Source organism: Phyllostomus discolor, chromosome 6, assembly GCF_004126475.2.
Source record: "Phyllostomus discolor isolate MPI-MPIP mPhyDis1 chromosome 6, mPhyDis1.pri.v3, whole genome shotgun sequence".
In the NCBI taxonomy this organism is placed as follows: Eukaryota; Metazoa; Chordata; class Mammalia; order Chiroptera; family Phyllostomidae; genus Phyllostomus; species Phyllostomus discolor.
Genome location: NC_040908.2, coordinates 153,138,017 through 153,164,800, shown reverse-complemented (window position 1 = coordinate 153,164,800; position 26,784 = coordinate 153,138,017). Strand labels below are relative to the sequence as shown.

The 26,784-nt window shown below is 39.3% G+C and overlaps 1 protein-coding gene and 1 pseudogene across 2 annotated transcripts; both read right to left on the bottom strand.

Annotated features, from left to right (window-relative positions):
• Positions 1-1,950: 1,950 nt before the first annotated feature.
• On the bottom strand, positions 1,951-25,586 carry API5 (apoptosis inhibitor 5). Of its 2 annotated transcripts, none has more exons than XM_028514705.2 (14): positions 25,341-25,586; positions 20,400-20,561; positions 19,214-19,307; positions 18,689-18,754; positions 17,977-18,128; positions 16,658-16,864; positions 15,850-15,954; positions 13,779-13,868; positions 12,635-12,816; positions 11,116-11,209; positions 10,214-10,270; positions 9,818-9,894; positions 9,180-9,316; positions 1,951-4,069 (listed from the first exon to the last, which is right to left on the bottom strand). In XM_028514705.2, exons 1-14 carry the CDS (start codon positions 25,407-25,409, stop codon positions 3,987-3,989), a joined length of 1,575 nt encoding a protein of 524 aa, XP_028370506.1. In that variant the 5' UTR covers positions 25,410-25,586; the 3' UTR covers positions 1,951-3,986. The 2 variants fall into 2 exon arrangements, with proteins under 2 accessions (XP_028370506.1, XP_028370507.1); XM_028514706.1 differs by having other exon boundaries at positions 1,951-4,064; positions 25,341-25,584.
• LOC118501330 lies at positions 11,216-12,628 on the bottom strand (annotated as a pseudogene).
• Positions 25,587-26,784: the final 1,198 nt, after the last annotated feature.

Here is a 26,784-nt window from a genome sequence, read left to right as displayed (position 1 = left end):
TGGCACTTTTGGTTATTTATTGATTTTAGATGGTTGTTATCCTCCTTCTGGTTATGCAAGAAAGTGAAGGGTTTCTATCTATGCCTCCATCTTGGCCAGAACTCCAGATCTTATTTCTATCAACTCTTTATGACGACTAGGATTTTACTGGGTTCTTACTTGTGGTCACATTAGTTTTAGGGAATAAATGTACAACTTCTAGGAACAAATGTACAATTTCTTAGGTTTTTGATAAATTAGATTTGTTTCCATTACACTTGCTAGGATTAAATCACTTGCTGTTTTCCAACCACCCAGAACTGATTTGAATTCCCCTTATAGTTTCTAAAGTGGGGGGAGGATAGTGATCTGAGTGAGCAAAGAGGTGGTCAGATCTTGTCCAATCTGAAGGATCAGTTAGCTAGATGGAAGGGGCGAGGGGGAGTTGTCAGGGAACAATGATCTTCCAGATGGGAGAGATGCCTTAGTGTCAGAATGAGCACGGTGCTCTTTGAGTTACTGCAAGTAGTTGACAGTCACAGTAGGTGAGGAATTGAGGAGTTCTGGGGTCAAGATGAGGAACCTACAAGCTTTGAGAGAGCCCATTCTTGAGTATAGCCTGGCATCCTTCAAGCCAGGTGTTCTGTAGGTTTTGTCGCCTCCATCTCAATTGCTTTTCCTTGAAATATTCATTAGGTTGGCTCCAAATAATTCTCCAAGTCTCAGCTCAAATGAATTCTTCAGAGGCTTTTCCTCACCATTCTTTTTAGATTAGTTCTCTTACACATTATCACATTAGAATGAGTCAGTGTCCTTGTAATGCTCACTACTCTATGAAACCAGATGCTTTAGCTCTGCATAAAAAAATGTAAACTCTGTGAGTTTGCCTGTCTCAATCACCACTATATGCTTAGAGCCTAAAACACTACCTTGGACTTACTTATCAAAAGCTTACTGTGTACCAAGCAGTTTTTAGACGACTGGGGTTATCAGTGAACAACATGCAAAAATCCTTACCTTTGTGGCATCAAAATACATCGCATTTTACCAGGGGGAGACAGAAAAAACAACAACATGTAAGTAAATTGCATGCTCCAGGGAACACCTGGTAGAGAAGTGGGGCCTGGAGTCTAGGCAGGATAGAAAGGGGACCTGCAACGTGAAACAGGATTCCTTGAAGTGGCCTTTGAGGATGTGAAGGAGGAAGAAGTTAGGCAGGCAGACACAAGGAAGAATGGCTAGAGGGGACTGCAAAGACTCTAGAGTGTGTCTGCATAGCCAAGGGACTTGGGCAGCATAATGGAGGGGAAGAGTAGCAACTGAGGTCAGAAATGAAAAGCCATAGCACTATTTTTGATCTTTATTCTGTAATGAGGAGCCAGTCAACAGCTTCAAGTAGAAGAGTTGGATGTTCCCTTTGCTGCTGTGTTTAGAACAGGCTGTAGAGAGGTGAGTGTGATAGCAGGAAAATCAGTATTAGGAGGTTACTGTGAAATTCCAAGCAAGAACTGATGGACATATATTTGGCAGTCCTCAGCATAAAGCGACAGGATGTGACCACCAAGGGAAATCACCATCTTATGAATGATTTCAACTTTGGCTTCAGGAAGTTCCTAACCATTTCTGGTGCTACTTCAGGAAGACTTATAAAGGCTGGTAGTCCAATTAAGAAGCTCCAATTTGGTCTGCATATGAACTTGAGGATGGCAGTATTTCATGATTTGGCAAGTATATGTTTTGCTTTGATTAAAAGAACCAAATCCTTTTATCACTAACTTCTAAATATAAATCCAAAAGGATGAAAATTAAAGGTAATTTGCAAGACTGAACTCCTTGAAGGGAGAGCAGTAGCTTGTCCATCTTTGTATTTTTGTGGTCTGACACACTGCTTGGCACATGGAAAGTAAAAAATGTTTAATGAATGTCCAAGAACCTGAAACTATCATAATCATAACACATTAAGACACAAAACAAAATTACAAAAGGAAATTTATTTCAAAATGTTCATAAGGGAACATTTACTTTTGAACAAGGTGATAAACAGGTGTCTTGCAAAGAAAAAATCATGACATGAAGTTTTCCATTCAAATTTTTGAAGCGAAAACAACCTAAGTTGTGCACTATTGCCTTAGGAAAGGGAAGGAGAACAATGAAGTGGTTAAGGAAGAAACACAGACAACTCAGTATCAAACCTGAAGTAGTCAATTCTGCTTACCTTTGAGTTTACAAATATTTTTAAAAAAAGAAAGAGAGGAAAAGTTACACTTAATGTTTAAATTTATGTAACTATAATCCCAATGTAGTTCCTATACTTGAAATGGCTTTAGGCTATTGGCTGATCTGCTTCTGAGCTCTGGACTACCTGGTCACAGTTTTCAAATGGCAATTCCACGTTCCTACGTCTGTTCCGATTCCAAGGGAGCTTAGGTTCAGCTCATTGTCTTTTGGAATGTTTAGATTATTGCCACCACTCCACAGTCAAGCTGACCAACTTCTTTTGCTCACTTGTATAATCCTGGTCTTCAAAGAAATATTTTTCCCATAACCATGTGTGGTAATTCTAACAAGGGGGTTTTGCTTTTTCCCCAATGTGAAGGTAATAGTAATGAAGACACCTGCATTGGAATCACAAACTATTCCTCAAAAAATAGGCCAAACTACTACAAAATGTCATTCAGGCATTGGATTTGAATAGCAAACATGGGGAGGGAAGATTAACTGTCAAACAAAAATATATGAAACATTCAAATGCAGAGCAAAGGGCCTATACACTAAAAATGCCCATGACATTAAACACTCCACAAACCCCCCATCTGTTGTTTTAACCTAAAGATTCTATTGGCTAACTTATACAATAATTTTGATTAATAACCTGAGAAGTTAAAATCTTCAAAGTGGCAAAAGCAAACAGAGAGCATCCCTCATTATTGGTACAGCATGTTATCAAGTCATTTTTCTTGGATTGCCCTGGTTATCAAATCCCCAAATTCTAAACTATTCTATGTCATCCTGTAGAAACCTATATGTACATCAGATTCAATATTTTGGCTGTATTTCTCCAACAGGGATTTCCAAACTCATCTTTGAAAATGCAGCCTTTGCTTATTTTTTTTGTTTTAAATAACAATAATCATGTAAGTGCAACTGACTCAGAATCCCTCACTACTTGGAGGAAAACCTAGATAACAAGTTAACAATGGACTCAGCCTCAAAAGGATAATCACCATGTCAAAGATTACCCGTTCCTAGAATTTAAAAAAAAAATGATTTACGTTGTACAGTCAAGTTTCACAGCATGCATATATACACACACACGTATATGCTTATGTATGTATGTATATTATACATACACATTTCTATTCAAATAGTAAGATCCCATATTCAAAAGTTTTTATCACAACATATGGAGAAGAGTTACGTAAGCAGTGCAAAGCAGCTTACTTTCTCCTAAAAATGTAATGTTGTTTGTACATTAAGAAAGCTGATAAATGTTTTGCTCTTAGGACACTAGGTAGGAATGCTGAACCATTACCTAGCAGCTTTATTAAAAAATAATGAAAACAAAATGTTAAGACTGACCATTACTCTTCTCCATATATTGTGGGGAAAAACAAAGGACAGAGGGGAGAAAAAAAAATCAGTAACCTTTCAAAACTGATGATCTCTATCAGAAACAGACTGAATTTCATTATATTTTAGACTTGAAGAACTCTCACCAAATTATTAAGATGTTTAAAAGTAAAAGATTCACAATATGAAGTCTGCATAATGATGATATCGCAAAAACAAGATTGCGCACAAAGCATCCAAAAATATCGCTGTGGTTTTTACCTTAGACACAACCATGGTCTGTTACAAAAGTAGATCATACATACAAAGGTATAAAGAACATTAAGTTTTTAGCTGAAGGCAGCAGTCCGCTTAAAGGGACATCCCCGGCAATCCAATGAGTAGTAGAATTTAAGTGTATGAAGCTCATGACAATGCTGAAGAATGTGACGTTTTACTCAGTAGAGTCTTCCCCGACTGCGATTTCCTCGTGCTCCCCAACCGCGGCCACTTCTACTTCCCCTGAAGGCTCCTCTCTGCTCTACGAAAAAGCGAACAAGGGTTTAGGTCTTGCTCAGGACTTCGTGACACAACAAATGTAGCTCAGAAATCTGAATACAGCAGTAGGCTTTTTAAAAGTAGCACTGGTATCTGCTACACCACCCACAAATTCAATCTGTACATAAAACCAGGGCAACATATACACTGAAGAACATATGGCAAGGTGCAAAATACAATCATAGTGGGTACTCAATTATAACTATTAATTATTTAGTAGTGATAGTGTCTATCACTACCAAAGATAATTAATAAAACTATTAAAGTGTACGTACTTAATATGAAATTAACAAAAAGCCACTGGTTTTCAAGTTTCTGACATAAATGCAAAGTATGTATCAATCACCAACTTTGAAATGCAATGGATAGGCAATTTGTTTTGATCATAATACTTCACCCACAAAGACTCAGAAAAATGTAGATATAAATGCTGACAGCTTTGCTCACTGTTTTATCAGCCACGTGAGCTTCTCAGAGTGCTGCTGAAAGGTGATGATGTGTACACGTACAGTGTTTGGGTTACTGAAAAATCAAGTCACTTGCATCATATGATAGAATAAGTCTTTGATTTATTGGCTAGTCTCTTCTAGCCTCAGAGAAGTATTCCTCAGGGCAGTCTTTCCAGTATAGAAAACTGATTGAAGTGATGAGCAAGGCTGGACTATTAAGTCCTTAGTACATAAATGAACTAAGAGCCTCAAACTCCCAATTCTGGAGATCAAATCTTTTCATTGAACTTTCAAACTTCCTCACTGCAGCAATCTTATTAGTAGCAATGAATGGTGGTGCCATTTTTGGATCCATAATGTTGGACACTTGAAAAGTTCCTATTAAATCAGCACTGCAATCCATTTTTTGCCACTGTGGCTAGAAGTATAGTTACCTTATTTGGGTGATGTTTTCCCCACAGAAATTGAGTTAGAAAACTAACTAGATCTTTCTCCAGCTTAGCCAACATTTATCTGTGCAATAGAATGGGATGTGACTCAAAGTCACCTCTCATATCATGGCACATGTTTCTAAATTGATTGGCATGGATACCACTGAAATGCAGCCGTCACGTTTATTACCCTAGTGAATACATTCAGAATGTTAGAGGTGGTCTGAGGGCAAGGTGCTCCCAGTGATAAATGCAGTGACCGTGGGTGCATTGGGATGGTGGGCTACAACTCCTGCAGTTTTGACTAAGACTCGGCCTCATTTATGGCACACAGCTGCACACTTCCCCCTACCATAGTCATTATAAAACCTTCATTTCTCAGTAAATTTAACATCAACACACTTAATAAATAAACATCCTCGTGGGCATCATTATTATAAGCTGTAATAGTCTACAGAACTCCACCTTTTCTATGGTTTTTCAATCACCTTTAATGTAAAGAACTGGGTTCCTCTCAATTGTTCAGCTAGATCTAATGACAATATTAGATATCCTGTATGAAGGTCTTGTTTAATCCTGTTGTTTTTCTATATTGGCTATTTCTTTTTAATCTGATACAGCCATTGTTACAGCACAGGGAATAACCAAATATTCTTTTTGAAGGGCTTCATCCCGAGGACCATTCTGCACTTCCATGATTTTTTCAGAGATTTCACGCTTTATTACTAACTTAAAAAGCCACTGTTCCAAGTAAAAATATATGCTTTACAAGTTATTTTTGTATTCTGAAAATATAAAAGGTAAGGGCAGAAGTCACAGAATACAGAATGTTTAGAACTCCTGGGTTACTGGGTTTCACAGGAAGAAAAACTAAACATGGATCCGTGTTAGTAAATGATTTGATTGAAAATGCACTAGGAAGCTGAACCCAGCTGTGGGAACTAGTATTATGTTCACACAAGAGAGTAACAGAGACATGGCTGGTGAAGTGACAAACTTGGGTGAGGCACAAAGCCTAAGTGCCTGCACAGACTCAGAGAACAGCCCCAGGTCCTGGCTCCTTCTTCACGGTAAACTTGTCCAGGCCCAGGACACCGGTAGTTCAGTTTGTTTTCTTGACAACAGACCCGTCGTTCACTGTAACAAGGTGGTAATATTAACACTACCTGGTTCCCCAATAACACAAAAAGAATAAATTTCCCAACCCCTCACTGTACATAACTTTAAAACCCCCCATTCAGTCTTCTCTGGAAAAATAAAGCAAAACGTGAGCTTGGCTGACACAGAAATGTGGACTTATGACGATTTTGCCAAATGTGGGAGACAGAATCTATTCTTAAAAAGAACACAAAACATACCCCCCTGCCCACTTCCAACATCTGAGGCAACGTTGACATCTCAGAAAAAAAAAATGAAACATGCTTTTTCTATATTCCTTACACATTCAGTTCCCTAAGGACAGGCATAGAAGAGGTAGAAAAGTTTTGAAGTAGAAAGGCCCACCAATTCTCATCTGTAGTACTGCGAGAATACCTCTAAGGGGATAACATTCTACTCCCAAATATAAAAGCAAGCAAAAAATTTACACCTCTTTTCTAATAAATCACTTTGCCATTTGATTTATGACAAGCACTCCAATTTTAAGTTGATTCTTATAAAAATAGTTGGTTGGGTGTTACCCACAAACTGAAGTGTCGTGGGTTTTGATTCCTAGTCAGGGCACAGTCGCCAGTTGGGGGCACGTGCAAGTGACTGACATTTTTCCTCCCTCTCTTCCTCATCCCCCTGCCCCGAATCAATAAAAAAAAACAAAACTGTTTTTCACATTAATTGTTTAAAAAAATATCACATACAGCCCTGGCTGGTGCGGCTCAGTGGACTGAGTGCTGGCCTGCAAACCAAATGGTTGCTCGTTCTATTCCCAGTCAGGGCACATGCTTGGGTTGCAGGCCAGGTCCCTGGTGTGGGGCGTGTGAGGGGAAACCACACACTGATGCTTCTGTCTCTTTCTTCTTCCCTTGCCCTCTCTAAAAATAAATAAATAAAAAATATCACATGCAATCTAAGGCTTTGCATTTCCCAAATCTCTTTCCATTTGCATTATATCCCCTGATTCAATCAGGCACAGGGCAAAATCCTCATGGAAACTCAAGAGTAGCCCTGGCTGGCATAGCTCAGTGGATTGAGCGCGGGCTGGGAACCAAAGTGTCCCAGGTTCAATTACCAGCCAGGGTACATTCCTGGGTTGCAGGCCATAACCCCCAGCAACCACACATTGATGTTTCTCTCTCTCTCTATCTCCCTCCCTTCCCTCTCTAATAAACAAACAAACAAATAAAATCTTAAAAAAAAAAAAAACCCAAAACAAAACAAAACAAAACAAAAAAACCTCAAGAGTAAATGACTTGCCCAAGTGAAGGAATACAAATCTCTATGTATTGCCATAGTTCTTGAATACTTTCATTAAATCAGATGAAGATAGTATCTAAGATAATAGTTGATTTTAATAATGGTTGATTTTCAGATACCACATTAAATCACACAAGTGACAGAGGACAATATTTGGTGCAATGAAGTAACACAGAATCCTTACCATTTACAAAATGCTTTCACAGTATTATTTGAAATTTATTGCCCTCCTATTTGTTATCCATATTTTTCAGGTAAGGAAAGAAGGCTGAGGCACATTTACATATTATTACGTAAATCAGAGTTCAGTGATCTCTCCCAGACTAGAGTTGCCTCAAAGAAAAAAGGCAAAAAGTGAAAATAGCATTCAGTGTTTGTTCTGCAGCGAGGCATCAGAGAGGCAGTGTGCAATGAGTAGTGAGTGGCTCTACCAAGCTTCTTCCCCGCAACTACATTCAGCATCTCAGTATCAAGCTGACGTAGCTTTGAACCATATATGTGAGTACTTGTGCTTTATCTCTGTTTTGTGCATACCCGAGGAAGACATGTCCTAAAGTATCAGAAAAACCTAAGAGAGTTTGGAAAGGTGTTATGCTTAGTATAAAACTATATGTAATTCAGTGTTTTGATCATGGTGAATGAAATAAAGACATGGTGTGCACTGAATCTCCTTTGTCCACCATTTGTACTGCTTTACACCCAGAGAGATAACCTTGAAGGCTGCCAGTTACTATTGGTTCTGCAGGTGGTAGCAAAGTGATATTTTAGTCAGCATCCAGTAATGGGTAGTATACAGCTTGAGCAGGTTGATGAATGTACAAAGAATGGTGTGTATTTATCCTATCATTCCTGCTTTTACTATATGGCAGTATTACTTGTATTTTGTTTTATGGTAGGGTTTTTTTTAGGTCTGGGAATGCTCACAATTTTTTCCATGTAAATTAATAATGGCTTCACTTCACTCAGTTTCAGCTTATAAAAGGTTTCATAGGAATGCTCTGCTATTGAATAGTGGTGGAACTCTGTACTGCAAATTAATCCTGATTGGTAGTCAAGGCCAATCATAAGCATTTTTGATTGCTAGTGTTATTAAACTTTGTCTTAAACAAGATCTGCTGAGGTCGTGATACTTTCATCCATTCTTCTTTGAAAGGATCTATGAGTCAATGAAAAAAACACTTCACTTCTCATTCAATAGCTCTGGGAGACAATGGACCAGTGGGAAGCTCTTCTGGCGCTAAAAGCTAAAGGTGACAGGAGGACTGCATTCTGGGCAGTGTGGGGTGGGGCGGGGGACTATAATCGGACACATCTTCTTTGCCAGATGATGCTTTAACATCTGACTCCATTTCTATGACCTGTCCTTTGAAACAGTACAGAAGATGGGAGGACAAGCAGTAGGCGGACAAGGTCCAGGAAGGATCGTTAATACCTCATTTGCCAGAAGCTATAGCTCTGTCCCTGAGGGAGAACGCACAGAATGTCTTGCCTTGAAGCCAGAACAGGGAAAACCAGTAATGAATGGCTCATGCCAACTTTCTTTTTTCCTGTTGGCTCCTCTGAATATGAGGCATATTTTTCTTTTTTAAGTGCTTCCTTTTGCATGCTCAATTCAATAAGCCCACAAAAATGGATCAGAAAGTAATGGAATGAACTGTTTCCCTAATAGCTCTAGTTTCCCAAGCTAACTCAGAAAGATCACACAAAAAAGCTATATACTATATATAACTGATAATGAAAATCAAACACAACACAATTCTTGCCTAATCTCTCATATTGCTTATACCCAAACGGAAACGCTCACCATAATTAAAGTTGCTGAGATTGCTGCTGTATTTCCCACTAGGAGGATTATAAATCTGCCTGGCATCCCTTTTTGGTCCTGCTGGAGATTTCTTGGGTGGTGAACCGGAAGTTGTATCTTCAGCGGCTCTCTTTTGCCTTTGACAGTAAAAAGAACAGCAATTAAAAAAATTATACCAGAGGCTACCACTACACTTGTATTTTAGCATTACCAGTTATGAAAGACATCCTAAAGAAGATAGTCACATTAGAATAAAGGAAATAACATTCTGATGTCATCAAATTAACTGTGCCTTAATTACGCAGACATTGTGAGAGAGCATTTACAAGACTTTAATCTAGAATTTATAGCTTCAAAGACTATATCCAAGTAACCCATTTTGCAAAAATTGTCAGAAAATCTAGTTATGCCACTGGAGTACAAACAAGGCTGAAAATCCAGGGATGTATTCCACCAGTTTACAGTTTTACAAGTACTGGAATTAGAGTTAATATTTTAAGTCATGCTTCTAATAGTCATATTTTCACATCTTATTAAGAATTATTTTATATAGTAAATGTTAACATCTAAATTCAGATTTCCATATTATAAATCGTAAATATTAGAACACTTAAATCACTTTTCAATATATCTCTTACCCAATTTCCACCTTCTGCACAGGTTTCCAGGATAACGTTACCGTGCTCTTGTAAGAAGGAGGGATGTGGAAGAGATCCTGAAGAGACAAAATCAGACAAGATTTCTACGTATGGAATGGCATATGTGTGTGTGGGGGGGCAGCGGCAAGGGTAACACACAGGGAGACACTGTCAAGGTTAATTTTAGGAAAGAAAGCTTTAATTTATCTTGTTCTTGTGCTGGTGACTAAGCACTTAAAAAAGGCTATAAGAGAACAGTAAGCAAGGGCAACTTTGTTAAAACACTTTAATAAACAAAATCAACAAGTATTTCTTCTGCACATTTCTAAGTAGTTCAGAACTTGAGCACTGCTTGTCTAGCTAATGGGAGGACTGGGCAAGAAAGGAAGACATTACCTTGATTAAAACATTGATGTTATTTGTTATTTTCAATGCAACAACTTTAATCTTGTTCTGCAAAAGGAAAACAAAAATAAATTAAAATGCCATTAACTTTTATAATGCATAGCTCATTACTATATAGAAATAGAGTAATTACACTTCTCTCTCTGTCTTTTTTTTTTTTTAACTCTAAGCCAGTGTAGAGATGGCAAAGCAAGCAAATAATCTTTCCGTTCTCTTGACAGGTAAGAACATTAAATTGTTAGCTACAATATACCTGAAAAAACAAATGAGGGACAGGAGTTCTAAAAACGATCAGTTTAAGTTGCAGTAAGACATGATGAAAACATAAAACAGTTCAGTAGGACTGGGATGAAGAGTGATCAAAATAGATGAGATTAGAGAACCAAATGTCCCAACACAAACACACATATAGTTTGGTATAAAATTAGCAGTGTAATCTTTTTTCCTAATGTAAATTAATATGTGGGTTTCAAAAGGTGAAATTAAAAATATGACAACCACCAATCAAATATTTAAACAACATGTGCTGCTAAAGACCCCAGTGAAATACTGGTATGTATCTAAGTTTGGTAACAAACACTGTTCATTAGGTTTAATATTTTAAATCATGCTTCTAATAGTCATATTTTCACATCTTATTAAAAATAATAATGTTAAATTAACATTAGACACATAACACTAGACACAGTCAAGATTACTTCAATATTGACAAAAATATAACTTAGCAACTAACTGTGCAGACAACCTTCTAACATCATATATCTCAACATATACTTGTATCATCAATTCAAATAAAGTCAAATGTTACATTAATGTATGAGTTCAGTGTGAATTCATAATAAACGGTGGCTATTATAAATATTTCCTTCTGAGATGTGACCCAGTGTTCTTACCTCGTCTGTTTTTAAGGCCTCGCCTGTTTTTCCCTGGAGAGCCAAGCGGAGTTGTCTGATATAAACCTGCAGGCCCCGTGCAAAGTACTGCAGCCTAAAGGAAGAGTATTTGCTAGTTAGTAAATCATCACTTCACTTGAACAAGTCAGTCTCTGTGTGTTTATCTGCTAACAAGTGACAGTGTTTGACCTGTTTGTACCTCAAGGTCCAGTAAAAATAAACAAAATTATAGATTTGAGGATTTATAATAAACTTACAAATCTCCAAGAGACCTGAGGAATCTTTTTCAGGTCTGTTCCCAATTAATTTGTGAACAAACAGCACCCTAACTCTATCCTACTGACCACTAGGCACACTGCTTAAGAACCTGGTTCCATTTATTTTTTCATTTTTAGAGTCCTTCCTTCCTTTCCTTCCCTTGCTCCCTCCCTCCCTCTTTCTTTCTTAGAATAAAAACAGTCTCAGCATTTATTATCATCTGTTAATAACACAAGGGTAATCAAAACAATATGAATAAATGTCTAAGAACTATACTCCCAACAAAGGACACCTAAAAACACAAGCTGCCTTGCCTTCTTAACAATTCTTCACTTCATTAGTCATTTCTAGTTGGAGACACTTTGGAGCAGAGTAGTATCTCCTTTTAGGATTATCTGACCCAGTTGTTTTTTTGACTTTGTTTTATAATTAATCTCTTCTGCATCATCTAATATGAGGATCATATACTCATCAACACCAATGATGCAGCCCTCTATCAACATACTCACTTGCTTATAAAGCCACACCTGAATTCGAGATCTATCTTGCCAGTATCTGAAAATGAGGCTGATGGACCACCACCCTCTGCACTTTTTGGCTCTGGCCAGGGTATGCCATGGTGGAAGCTGACAAAGACTACACTAATCTGCTATAGTAATTTCTTAAGTTGCCTGTTACTGATCAAATGTTCCACCAATTATTAAACCTGTGCCTTACCAAAGAGTAGAGGACAGTAACAAAAGATACAGTGGCCAAGTATTTTAAACTTTAAGAATTTGTTAATGAAATGATTCAATACAAAGTGACTTCATGTAAACAACTTAGACTTTCTCCAACAGCAGCAGCAGCTGCGGTTGCCTAAGTACCCACCATATCCCGGGCATTGTGCTCAAAGCTTCCCATTCATGGTCTCATTTAGATCTCCCAGCTCTGAGCTGGGTGCTATCATCACTTTACAGCTGAGGGAAACTTGGGGTGTTAGAGAGGTTATGGAACCTGCCCAAATCATCAAGTAAGTGGGGAGAGTCGGAGTATATTTTTGAAAAAGTTCCTTCTCCCCATGGATTTGTTCTATACCACAGGAGTCACATGTGTGCAAATATCCCTGCTTTTTGGCTCTTCTATCTTGTTCTACTAGGGTAAGGCAGTGGCGGGGGGGGGGGGGGGGGGGGATAGCTCTTGTAAAGATGAAAACAAAGCCCAGGAGCATCAGATAGCAACCATCTCTGCCAAGGATTGGACTACTTTGATCACACATCACCTAATTTTAAAATCTTTGAGCTTTTCTGCATTCAGCTTGGCTGTTAGGAAATCTGGAAGTTTTCGTCCCAACTGGTGGAAGCTGTACAACAAACACTCCACATAACTGAACTGCAGCTTAGGTTCTTCATTGCCAGCATTCTCCCCATTTTCTGCTTCTTCAGGAGGGAGAGGCATGTACTCCTAAGAGATAAAAATATCGAGATATTTGCAATCTGCTCTACTTATAAACGTATATTCAACTAATTGTAAGGCATGCTTTTAAGGCATGAAAAACTACCAAGATCAGAAGTTCAGGTAAGATAGCTCGTTTAGACATACTGGATCAATAATCTAGGCTATCATTCTCCATATTAACCTGTTATAGCTGCTGTCACTATTAAGAAGGCTAATGAAAGTAACTAACATTTACTAGGTACTCAATGTAGACGGAATTCTAAAAGCTTAGGTATCTTTCCTATAGTAAAAAAGCTAATAAGCTGAAGAGTCAATCTAGGTTTGACCTCAAGAGTTGATGCTCTTAACCCACTAATAACCCCCCAAATCTTTGAATACTAGTCCATATTCTTTAAGTACTGACTCTCTTTTCATTCAGAGTAGTACCAAAGGCATTCAACATCAGCCCTGTAACACTGGCAGGTACTACAGGTCTGAAAGAGAAACAGATACTGGATGACTAAATTCATACTACGGGTCTAATGCTTACCACTGTGTCATAACTGCTCACATCCAACAAGAAAACCATTTGGCGACTGATGATTTTATCAAATGGCCTATTTTCTCCACAATTATGACTTATATGACCTTATTCTTTGGTTGCTAAAACTACTTGGCCATTGGCAGCAACCTGAATGGTAAACTGCAGCAAATGTAAAAAATATTTTGATAAAGGAATAGCAGAAAAACCTACTATAAATCCTGTATTATACTTTAGTCAAAACATCAAGAACAGAAGAAATACCAAAGATTAAAACATTTTTTTAAAAAAGTAGATAACATGTGGCCTGAGTAGCTAACAACACTTGCTAGAATTACTGGCCAATACTGTAACTTCAAAATCTGGTTCTCCACAATCTAGACATTCATACTATGCTATTAGATTTCGGGGCTATATATATTCCATAGGGAAAGAAAACAGTTCTTACCAATAACTTATCAAACAGTTTTCTTAAATTTGTTTCTAGCTTTTCCATGTCACCACAAAATGAACTCATCTCCGCCAATAGTTTCAATACCTAAAACACACAATCACTGTTATCAGTATTATTTTCTTGAATGAGCAAGGCCTATAAAACAAGAAATGATTCTAGATAACTACTTAAGACTGCTTATTTTATCCTGGCTGGTGTGGCTCAGTGGCCTGAGAATGAGAAGGCTGGTTCGATTCCCAGTCAGGGCACACACCAGGGTTGCAGGCCAGGTCCCCACTTGGAGGCGTGCAACTGGTCAATGTTTCTCTCCCTTCCCTCCCTGCCCCCAATAAATAAATAAAACCTTAAAAAAAAAAAGAGGACCACTCATTTTTTTATTACACTTTCATGAAATCAGAACGTGTGAACTGGAAAGAGAGATGCAGCCCTATATTTTACTGTTGAGGAAACTGAAGGTCAGAGAGATTACGTGACTGGTAAAGTCACAATATGTGGCAGCTGCAGGGCAAGACCTTAAAACCCCACTCCCATGACTTTCAATATATCTGTGAGAAGGAAAAGAATATATGAGGTCTGTCCTGAGCAAGTCCAGCCATTGTTAATATGACGTGATGTAACCTGGCAGCCAAGGAGGGTGGACTGGAATGCACATGTGTGAGCAATGACGACCCACTGTACTAGTCAGTGGGGGTGGTAGATGCCATCTAATTAACATGTGTACTGTGTGGCCATCACATTTAAAATGACTGAGTGAGTGGAGTAATGATTCTGCATCACATTTTGTGTTAAGCTTGAACATTACTCCATGGAAACTATTCAGATGATTCTGAAGCCCACAGCTATGGGCAACTGGTGACTGGCAGCTTCATCACCACAATGTGTCCACTCGTCTATCACGTCTCATGCAGAGTTTTTTGGTGAAACATCCAACCACCCGGGTGACTCAGCCCCCCTAAAGCCCAGACTTGGCAATTGTGACTTCTGGCTTTTCCCCAAACTGAAATCACTTTGGAAAGGGAAGAGATTTCAAAGATGGGGCAGCTGATGGCAACTGGGAGAACTGTGTGAGATCACAAAGGGTCTACTTTCAAGGGGTTGGAAGTGACATTATGTACAGTGTTTCCTGTGTCTTCTTCAATGAATGTCTATTTTTCGTATCACATGGCTGAACACCTTCTGGACAGACCTCGTACATGATACTTTCTGCCACAGGTTAATAATGATAGTGCTAAATAAATGTGAAAATGATAAATGTATTAACTAATTCGACAATTTGTACTATGAAGAAACTGAGGAATAACTCTTAACAGCAAAGAATTATTTACTACCATTTAGAGTAGGTCTCACTTGCTATAAAATTTAGTATCTGGATACCAACTAAAGTATTGGTAATTGCCGCTACTGAGGTTCATCTTTGCTTTACCTGATCCAGTCTAATAAGCCAAATCCCTAACATCTTAAACAAACAACAGTGCAGGGACAGTGAGACACTTCTACAACCCAAAGACCTCTGAGGGAAATACGTTTTCGTAGTTCAGTTCGATTCAACTATCATCAAGTGCCTTTTAGAATCAGGCTCTGCACTAGATCCTGGGAACAGAGATGAATCTGGCTCAATGTGGGGAGACAAATAAATGTAAAGTACTACACATGCTGTGGAAAATTGTATTCTGCACATTACAGTTGAGACACAAAGGAGAGAGGGAGTAGTCAATTCCATCCGAGAAGGGATAAAGGTATTTTGTGTTAATCCAGCTTATACCTGGCTCTACCAGTTGTGGGCAGAGACGGGAACTGTCATCAATTAAACACCTTATTTAAAAGTATTAAGGCTACAAAGCAGAGACTGACTGTGATGAAAGCTGCGGGCAGTGCTTTCCCATTGCAGCAGCTTTTAACCGAATCCATACAGCGTTCCCATGGATACGCTCATCCTGGGATGGGCTACCAGCGAGCCACCACCGGACCTTCACTGCCTTAGAAATCAGGTCTTAATTAGTGGTTTACATCTTTATTAAAACATGAGAACAGCTTCCCAGTACCAAGTATAGAAATTTTCTCTTACCTCCAACTGTATATCAAGACCCTCTACTGGGGTAGTCAAGGAACTGAGATTAGGGAGAACATGCTCACAGAAATAAGTCACAAATCTTGTGGAATGCACATTTTTCTGTAAAAATCCAAAAACACTGAGTTATTAAAAAAATAAAGGAGACGTATTCTCTCAAATCTAATAGCAGAATGCCGTTCCACAAATGCTGCCTGAGCACCACAGCGGCAAGTGCTATGGCCACAATCACAACACACTGCACGCCCCACGGCAGCCCAGGAACGACCTCAACAGATGACACATGTTTGTCTGGGTCACTGGAACATCTACACATCTCTGAACTGCTCTATTCCCAGGTCAAATTTTGGAGAAAATTCTAGTGCTGATTTCAGTGAGTTTTTCACAAAGGACAGATCATTTAAACTGTGTTTCCCAAACTGCGGTATGCACATCCCAGAACACTCTTGGTGAGGGACAGCACAAAGCCGGAGATAATGAGCATATTTACCTAGAACAACATTCCGTTGGACAATTTAAGAAAAATGTTAAATTCCTAAAGAAAGTAGTTTAGAAAATTCAGCCAAACTATAAAGTATGATGCAAAATTCTCAAGATTTAAAAAAGTCTCTTAGCAAGACACGAAAGAAACTTCTTGCTGCCCTTGCCTTGCATCAACCCCACTCGAGCCCGCATAAATGAAATACCAACTCTACTGTGTCAGTACTTTACACAAAGGTTTGAGGAGGGTGCTGACGTCAACATCCACAGAAATACAAGCTAACAGAGTAACCAAAATACCAGCTACGTAAAGCAAAGCACTCACAGAGAAGAGGGGCACTGCCTGCCGAGTGCACTGCAAGAGCCTGTCCACACAGTCGGGATCTGCGGGGTTGAAGGTCTGCTCCAGGTCGGCCTGTTCAGCCACCAGCTCCACGAGCTGCTGTCTTCCGCTCACGGTCTGTAGGCTCTTTAACCCAGACAGTATCTTCATGAACAGCACAAATTCTTCGCCAGTCACATCTTCTAGGACCTGGAAGGAGAGAATTCAAAGTAAGTATCTTTATCCCTTGAATGGGAAAGAAAGACCAATATTAAAATTGTAAAAATTTTATTTCAGCTACTGAAGTCAGTTTGCTGTTCATGTTTCTGAAATACTGATAAGTGTAACTTCTAGCTTCAGTCAATGTAACTTCGGAATAAATCATTACTCTCAATATGGGGCCCAACACTGTCTACAAGGGGGCACAATTTGGTTCTTGGAAAATTTTAGTTTTTAATGTATAAAGCACAGATATATATATATATATATATATATACATAGTATATAAAAAGATATATAGTATATCTGTGGCATTAAAATTTCAAGGAAGGGTGGGTAAGGACAAAAAATTCTAAAAAGGCTCTTTCTGGGGTTGCTAGCAAAATATTGAGAAATTTCGCAGCTTATCAAATGCAGTTTCCTGTACTTAAAAATAGCTTCACTCGCACTAATACGGTAATAACTGTACACGAAACAGGAGCCCACACAGGTCTTGCTGCAAGTGCTCCATGCCAGGGGGGGTCTCAGTCTTTCTGCTCGGTGGCCGGAGGAGCAAGCAATCAGGACCTCTGCCACCAGATTACTCGCTGGGGCGCAGGTGAGAGATGCTGACACTCCCCACTGGACAACTGCTCCCTTCTCTCTCACTGAGGAAATACCACTAAGTGAGTAAAGAGTGCTATCAGGGAAATTGTGAAATCTTCTTAAACATATACAGAAGTAAATTATTCCCAAACTCTGGTGCTTTGTAAGTGAAAGTTAATTGTGATGCATCTTGAGAATCTCGGCAGCATCTGTAATTATGCTAGATCTGGGGGCACACTCTGGAAAAGCTTATAGTTTCATGGGGAAAGGTGGAAAAAATTGGTCATTTCGATGTGATTTCATTTTTATTTCAAAACGATCTAGAATACCGAGAGACTGTCCTAAGATGGAAGACAAGGGTGTAAGTAACCAAAGTGCAAAATACAATGTAAGAAAAGCCTGATGTTCTATGGTGGTTCTAACTGGATATGTCATTTCATACACATTGATGACACTGCTCATTTCAAATATGTACTTTTGCTCTAGGCAAGTTCTCTTAAACGATGACCAAAGCTTACCTTTTTGGATTCAGTTAGTATAAGTTCCTCTACTTCCTTTGTTAAGACTTCATCTGGTAAAGTCTTCAGTTTTGTAGAAAGGAATTTAATTGCTCGCTCTCTGACAATGTCCTCTCCTTGAAGGATTTGGCTGAATAAGCCACCTAAAGTCCCTGCAAAACAAAACAGTCTGTGTGTAGCAAGTCAATTCTATTATCGTAACAAAGTTTTTACATTTAACTCAGTTACAGTACTTCTTTTCAAGTGAGTTATTAACAAACATCCTGAATATTACTGATATTGGTTAAATTAGTTTGAAATTTCTATAGCTCCAGCTGTAAGAGTGATCAGATGCTTGGTTCATGGATTCAGAGTCAGCCCGAGTGTGACTTACCTTTTATATCATTACTAATAAAAAATAAAACTCACGTATTTTGGAAGAATTTTTTATTAGTGGCGGAGGGAGTTTTACCAACAAATTTCTAATGGAAAAGTTTGATCTGTTTTTGCAATTATTTCTGTTGAATTTTTGAGTCACAAAGCTCGAGCTACATAGTTAACTGTCACTCCCCAACAACTGTACTTGAACAATAAAAAAGAAAAGAAGAAAAATTCTAATACTTTTATGAAATAGATCTCTGGGTGAATTTCAGACTTTATCCTTTATGAGTAATACCAAGCTCCTCAATTCCTTAAGACATCAGACACAATTCAGAACAAGAAGTGGCCTTACCTTTTGCGTCCATCTTAAATATACTCAACAGGGCATTGTTCACTAAGTTAAATTCTGCAGAGTCATCTAGATAGAGAAAAAGTGGTACAAAGTATAAAATAAATGAAAGATATCATCTGCTTCATTTTCAAACTTAAGATTCAACATAGATTCTCACAGCTTACATTGAGACACATAACTAGGTATTTCTCTCAAATACTAAGAAAATACATTCCTTAAAAAGGTAGAGAACCTGATGTAGCAAACCTGGAAAAGTTTTATATTAAGATGGCACAATTATGAAACTATAGGAAACTGCAGGGGGTCGGAATCGTGATGTATCAAGATTCCCCCAAAGAATCCAGTAATTTTGCCTTTATAAATAGAATTAAAAAACAAAACAATACTAGGAATTACATAATTAAAAGTCATTAAGTTTCAAACTACTAAAAAAAAAAGAATTTTATTTTTAAAAAGCTAAAAACAGACTCATTATTTCAGAGAGAAGTTCTAGTTATATAAAAGGGTGATGTTCAAATTCTTCACCTGTCTGCAGAAGCTGCGTTAGAATATCTGCCACTCGGGGAAGATTTTCTCCAGTGGCAAACTGAGGAAGCTCTTTAATTGCTTGTCGTCGAATCTGCAAATAATTTCAAGCAAAAATTTGAACAAATACTATCATCAATAAAAACAACAAACCCAACTTTAAAGAAAACTAAAACCACAGAAAAAGCATGATTAGGGTTTTATGAGTCGTAAAAATATAAAACATGAGATTTCTAGCAGTTTTAGAAATAATTTGCTTCAATTTAACATTCAAGCTTCACAGAATTAACTAAAATAAAATGTGGTGTACAGGGACCTTAAATACAATTATCTAACTGGAGTAGACAGATTTGAGATGATAAACCATGGTTTATATACTGATTATATACAACTACTGGGTTTTTACAACTTTTGGGCATACAGCATCCCTTAAGAAAGCCTGTAGTGGCAATGTCATATCTAGTAACCACTTTATAATTTTCAGTGTTGACTACTTAATACACATTTGTGACTATATTGTATACTTAACTCCAAATATGTGGTCTTGGCTTATTTAGTTTAACATAAAAAGGCATAGGACTTCTACCTAGCAAAGTCTGAATGAAATGTTGGTAATTCTCTAATTTCATTGGAAAAGTCATGAATAGTTGAAAATTCTCAGGAACCTAAATCAACAGCCAGAAATGTAAAAGCCTAATTCTTCTTATTCTATGAATCACATACAATTATTACACAAACCAATTATTTTCCTGCTATGCAAAATATTTAGGATTGCTGAAACCATGTTTTATGATGTAATACTACTAGTATTTTAAATATCTAAGGCAAGCATAAATTGACTGAAGACTAACATTAGTCTAATTCCATATATACAATTTACACGAATTTATGAAAAAAGGTGTGAGCCACAATCTGTTTTTAACAGCGGACGACAAATTAAAAAATCAAAGTATTTTATAATTCTACGCATTTTTCACAGTTGAAAGGGGGTGAAAGAGCAAGTGTATTTTCTCGGATGTAGACTAAGCTGTGGTAAGACACTGTGCCAGGCCACACTGCGGTGTTTTATCGGGCGCTGACACAACTGGTACTTCAATTACATTAGCTGCACAAAGAAAATCAGGTGTCTGGAAATAGCAAGAGAAGCATCCGAAAGCTCGATGAAAAGCGTCAACCATAAACTTACTGATACATCTTCATCCTCACAGAGGTCTAACTGTGCATTGATAGCAGAATCGGCCAATTCTGGAAAATGCTTAAAGAATTTTGGAATAAACTGAGCTGCTAATCTTTTTTCCTTGGTACCGCCTTTCACACCATCCAATATCACTTGATAGGCATCTTTATGCTGCAGAAATGAAGCAGAAAGAAACACAATTTTGAACGATGAAAAGCTAAACAAACTTGTATGAATCTAAATTAGTAAAATTTTACAAAGGCTCAGCTAAAAACAGGGCTTATTTTTGCAGTGTTGCTGCTTAAATTGGACACCTACCTTCCTACCATCTGGTCCCCTGCCCCCCACGAGTTATTTGTAAGTTGGGGAAGAGAGGAGGATAACTCTAATTTAAAAAAAAACCTCACTAGAGGATATGTTGATTGATTTTAGAGAGAGAAGAAGAGGGAGAAAGATTGACATGAGACAGAAACATCAACCAGTTATCTGCCATATGCACCTGGACTGGGGATTGAACCTGTAAACAACGGAGCCACCTGGCCGGGTGGATGACTCAAACTTTAAGTGGGAGAAGCAAACAGGCTTGTTGATGTACCAACACTTCTCCATTCTAGTGACCACCGACCCGAGCCTTGTGACTGTACCATGCTTTAAAAACTGCAATGAATAGCATGGAGTTCTCAAAGAATTGTGTTACAGTTACTTAAATATGTTCATCTGTTTCCAATTAGCACCTTAAAGCAGGTGAAGAGAATACATTCCTGATATTAAGCAATACCAGAAAGGTTAGGAAGCTTTTCTTTGCCTCATATTTTAGAGTATGAAAACAGTAATTGATTCTGTATAGCCAGCCAATTTTGGAGTAAGACAGATTTTAATGTCACACATTTAACTTTTTATTGGAATAATACATTCAAAGCTCATCTGTTTCCTTTAAAAAAATCAGAAGTGCTCCCCCTCAGACGCCCAGGATGTGATGAGTCAACTACCCATAGGTGCCAATCCCAATCCCTCATACGCCTTCCTCCGAGTGAGTCCTTTCATTAGGTGACAACGGTCAATCTGGCAAACAACAGTAACAAATACCGAGACAACAGCTACATCTCCTGTTTGGAATACAGATAAAAACCTTCAATTACTAGAACACCTTAACCCTTAAACACTGTAATAACGATACCAAATGTGTACTCAGCATATTGTTTGCTCTGTGTAAGGCAATGCGCTAAAGTGCTCTAGACGTGAGAGCTTGCTTCTGGCCATTGAGAGAGGAATGACTCATAGACATCTGATGGACTGTAGGACTGCCAAAAGTTTAATTAAATCAAGCAGGATGCAAAGTTACTGAGGTACAGTAGGATCTCAATTAAGAATATTCTTTTTTTAATAATCAGAAATAAAGTGTTCTATATAACAAAAGGTTAGGTTATATATTGCCAACCTACCTAAAAAGATTCTAAAAATTAGTTGTAAAAAGCACAAATTTCATTAAAAAAGAAAAAACCCAAAAGAATGGCATTTCATGAACTGTAAGTCAGTCAAGTTTACACTCTTCCACCCTGAAAAGCCAGTGTGCTCCTGTGTAAGAGAACACAGCAAAAATGAGAGTTTGGGTATTATGCTAATCTAATCTTAGATCATGGTTAACAGTCCGTCTCTTAAAGGTGTTTGATATTTTTTTAATTAAAAAAAAATTTCTGCTTACATCAAAATAAGTATCTACATTTTAACAGTAAGTGAATTCATAAAAATTTGAAACACAGTTTAAAACAACGGAGGGCCGCAGCCTGCTCTATTATGGCTGGTCAGGAGCCCTGGGGGAGCCCAGGGGAAAAGGGGGTTAGGGAGCTCCAGGGACTTGCAGCTGCGGGGGGGGGGGGGGGGGGGGGGGGGGGCGCACACCTGACAGAGCAGCAGGGGCAGAGTGGGAGAGAGGGGAGCTGAGTTAGTAGGTGGAACTCAGAGCTGCAGCGGGGAGGTGACAGAGGGATTTGAAGGTCATGAGGTATTAAATAATACTTCATTTAGAATTTGTCAACTACAGTCTATTAGAAAATGCAGTTCATGGTCTCAATATATGTTTTGTGTGTATATAGAGGTCCCCTCTTCATTCCAAACATAACCCTTGTAAGCAGGTTTCTGCATATATATTTCCTTTGAATAGACGGTTGACCCTTGAACAACATCGGGGTTAGGGATGGCAACCAACTGTGGTTCTAAAATAGTACAGATATTTATTGAAAAAGTTCATGTGCAAGTGGACAATCACAGTTCAAACCTGTGTTGCTCAAGGGTCAACTGTAAAAGGATTTAACCCTTAACTCCAAGAGTTTATAACTTAGTAAGGGAAGAAAAGTCCTCACATGAAGTAAAATACAAACCTGAAGTTCCATAAATGAATACACAGTTCAAGGAGGTTCAAAAAAGAGAAAGGTCTGATCTGCTTGAGGAAAATTAGCTGATGAAAACCTCAGAAGACTTGTGTTTAGTGGCGACAGCAGTGAAAGGGCACTGCCCTTGGTGGCAGCACAGTGAGCAACTGTAGTTACTCAACTCTTTGACAAAGGGTGAAAATCAAAATAAAAGACGGAAGTTCCAGGCTAAGGGACTCAAATATGTATTCAGAAGTGTCCAGAGAGGTATTTACTAGGAAACTTAAGTTTTGACTATAAATGTCGTAAGTTAACACAAAAATCAGGCTTTGCTACACCACAAATGAAAACACTTTTTCCTCTCCTAAAAAAAATGAATGGTGTCCCTTCCATCAAGTTGGCTGTTGCTTTTGTCAGTTAAAATTCACAAGCAGGACCCTGAAACTCACTACCTTTTCTGATGAGCAGTTTCAGAGATCTGTTTCTGAGAGGGAACAAGCGCTACGCGCGAGAGCAGACTCCGTAGGCATTAAGGGTCAGTTTGGGTTAGTCCCTCAGAATTCACTGTGCGAGGCCGAGGAAACCACTACACATCATCACACAGAGGTCTTCTTCTTATCAGTGGTTGCTTGACAGCTGACGGCATCATGAAGGTATACTGATCTCTCATCAGCTACAGGGGAACTGGGCTAAAATTTGGTCACCCAACACAGAGTCTGCTACATGGCAGGCACTCAACAAATGTACTGAATACATAAAATCGTGGGCCCTCATTAAAGTCTGCAGGAAAGCATGTTTGGTTTTCACAAACTTACGGCTCCTAAACATGCTTCCTAAATTAAAAGCAGATTTTTTTGCTATGAGAAAGACATTTTTGACCTCTCGAGGGAGATGTCTCAATTTAATCTGGCTTTCTAATTAAAGATGACATAGAGGGGAATGCAAACAATTCTCAATTATTCACAGAATAGGTAAATTCTAGTTTGGCTTTCATCTGCCCTATCAGATTGTGTAAGTAGGTGGCTGTCAACCTTTTGTCTACTCCAGCAAAACATGCGGGTGGGGATACGGGACTGTGTATACTGGTTTCAAAGTTCCCCTAGAAGATTCCCGATGCACCTCTTCCAGAAGGACCAGCTACAGACGGACTGAGAAACACTAGTCCGACTTCTACCCATTCTACAGCAAGTAGAACAACTTACTATAATCGTCCCCAACTCAGTTCACAATGAAAGAGAATACCTTCACTGCTACTTCTTTCTAGGAACAACAAAATCAAACTATGATTGACTGTAGCTTTTCCAACTTTGTCTTAATGGGATCTAACATGCTCCTTATGCACAACAGACTCAGTATATTTCTCACTGATGTCAAAATTCCCTCCTGAAATGGAAGTACTGTAGGGAAGGAAAATCGTGATACTTGCAACTGTATATTTATAATTCTAGATAAGCTAAAATAAGGTTCAGACACCGACATGTTTTTCCCCCTCCAGCTCAAAAAGGTTCTACCTACATGACGCACGTCCAGAAAAGGGAACCGGAGGGGGCAGTACCCCAGCTTTGCTCATGTTATTAGACTCTAGCAGATGCACTTCCCACTCCACGGGATGGGTCTGCAGAAGAATCACATGAAGTTCTAAGCCCTGAAAATATACATGGCATGGGATTTCTACTGAAAACAATTAACATTATACCCCCCATGCCCGGGAAAGCCTGGCTCTTTTCCCAACAAAACACACGAACATGCAGTCATCAACTCCCCAAGTTCAAGGTACTCCAGGGCTTGAAAACTCACAAAGCGGCGACCTACAGACAACACTGCTGAGACCGAGCTGCTGCGAGACCACTCTATTTAAAGCTGCACGCTCACTCCCCCTTCCACTGCGCGGCCCTATTGTATATTTCCATTAAAAAAATAAGAAAAGCAACCAACCTATCTTTCTTATCTATTTACCGCTAGTCTTTCTCTCTAAAAACACTTGCCGATAGAGCGCCGCTCTTCCGTCTTGCAGTTCCAGCGCCCGGCACCGCGTCCGGGTGCTGGTAGGGTCTCCAATCAAGTCATGCAGCCCTGAAATCGGGAGCTCTTGCTAAAGACTGGACGGAAGGCCCCTCTTCTTTGTTTTTTTTTTTCCTTCCACAAACTTGTCTCCCAAAGCACTCTTCCTAAAGTTAATAGACTTTTGTAGCTCGACAAAGACTAATTTTTGACCTCTTGAGAACTCTCGGTCTAATCTGAGCGTCTGAACTCCACTGGAAAGGAGAAAGACTTCAGAGAAATTCACAAGGCAAGGCTCGGGGAGAGAATGAACGGGAGGCTGAGGAGGCTGAGACAGAAAACGCCACGGGGAGGAAAAGCTGCCCAAGGGAGGCGGAGGCGCCTGGGACCCGGGGACCGCGCTCGCCCTGGGGCACGCCGGAGTCTACACTCCCACAGAAGGGCCCACCCCGACGAAGCAGCCGGCGCTCCCGGGAGCTCGCTGGAGAGCAAAGAGCAGTGCCCTCCGCCCTGCCCGGCCCGGGGAGCGCTTCCGAAAGGCCGCGGAGGACCGGGCCCTGCAGGCCGCTGGGGGACTGACCTGGCCCACTTGCTCCGTGGCATCGGCTAGGATACCGTAGTTGCGATAAAGCTCCTCCACAGTCGGCATGGTGAGCGACAAGCCGAGGGCTGGCTGCTGCTGTCCCCGCCGTCGTCGTCCCCGCCGGCGCCACCGCCACCCCTTAAGTTCCCCGAGCCCGCGAGCCGCACTATTAAGCCTTTAGATGCCGCCAGCTCCACCACCAGTCACCGCGCACAACGGAGGCCCCGCCCCCAACGTGTACGTAAAGACGCGCGCGTCGGGAGGGGCCTTTAGCCACAGGCAATGCACAGCCGGGGGTTGCATCGCCCTCTAACGCTGGGAGGTGCAAAAGGCGGCAAGCGGGACCCTGTTTTGAAGGGTTGTGCCCATCTAGGAGATTTTGGTTTAGAGTGGAGCAACATACAAAGATGACTGCGCTTCTGCCCTTGAAAGAGCTCACGTTGGCCGGAAAAGTGATCTTAAAGGCAGAAAAATAGAACGAGGGACGGGAGTTCAAGCTGCATGAGAAGTCATAAACTCTATTTCCTCCTGACTCAAGAAACATAACAAACCTCTAGCAATAGGGGGCAGTAGGTCTAGTTTTTATTTATTTATTATTTTAAAGAAAAAAAAAGATTCAAATGTCGTTTAAAAAAAAATAAAAACTATATCCATAAATCTAAACCAGTCTCGGGGTGAAGTTTAGCCTGCTGGAAAAGTTTGTTTATTTTTGCCTTTTTGCCAGAGTAAAGTTAGGGCCACGTGATTGTATCCAATTCCAAGGTAGTAATAAATAAAGGAAGCCATATGCAGTTACTGGTAAGAGTCTCTAAAATACAAGTTTAAATTAAAAAAAAGGAAGTTGTAAAAAACAGGTATAAAATAATCACATTTACGTAAAAAAAATTGACCTTAAAAATAAGACAGCCAGTTATTTTTTTCCCCAAAATAAAACCAGTAAAATGGGTTTATTTTGGAATCGCTGAGGAATTGCGATTGAAGACAAGCAACTTATAGCAAAAATCATAGGCAAGTCCAACAAACAAAGGAGAGGAACATTATTTTGTACAGAAAAAGGAGGAAGTTGGGGGGGACTATCTTTTAACTAAGAGTGAGCAGAAAATTCATGGGTCTGCTGGAATCGTTCTCCAGGACCAGAAGGAAATTGCTCTACTTGAATAAATTTTAAAGAGATGGTGGAAGACAATAATGAAGTCATATTTCCATCAGATCCCCCAAGTCAGGTATTCAATGTAGTGCTGGGTACATGTGTAAAGATAGAGAGGAGGGTCTGAGGTGGGAAGTGAGGCTATGTATGTTCAGGGGATCTCCGCATTGGCTTAATGTTTTAATTAATTACAATGCCAGTGTGCTAATATATACATATAATATCTTTACATTTAAAAAGAGGAATAAGACTCAACTAGTGTTTCTCTGTTCTAAGATGTAGCTATTCACACAA

Bases quoted from the DNA above. Each gene is read 5' to 3' on its own strand.
- API5 (XM_028514705.2), bottom strand. From the start codon at position 25,409: ATGCCGACTGTGGAGGAGCTTTATCGCAACTACGGTATCCTAGCCGAT. The intron at 18,755-19,213 runs GTGAAGAATTTG...TTCTCTATCTAG, and splicing joins AACGCAGCTTCTGCAGACAG to ATGACTCTGCAGAATTTAAC. The intron at 9,317-9,817 runs GTAAGAGATATA...TTACTGTCAAAG, and splicing joins GTGCAGAAGGTGGAAATTGG to GCAAAAGAGAGCCGCTGAAG.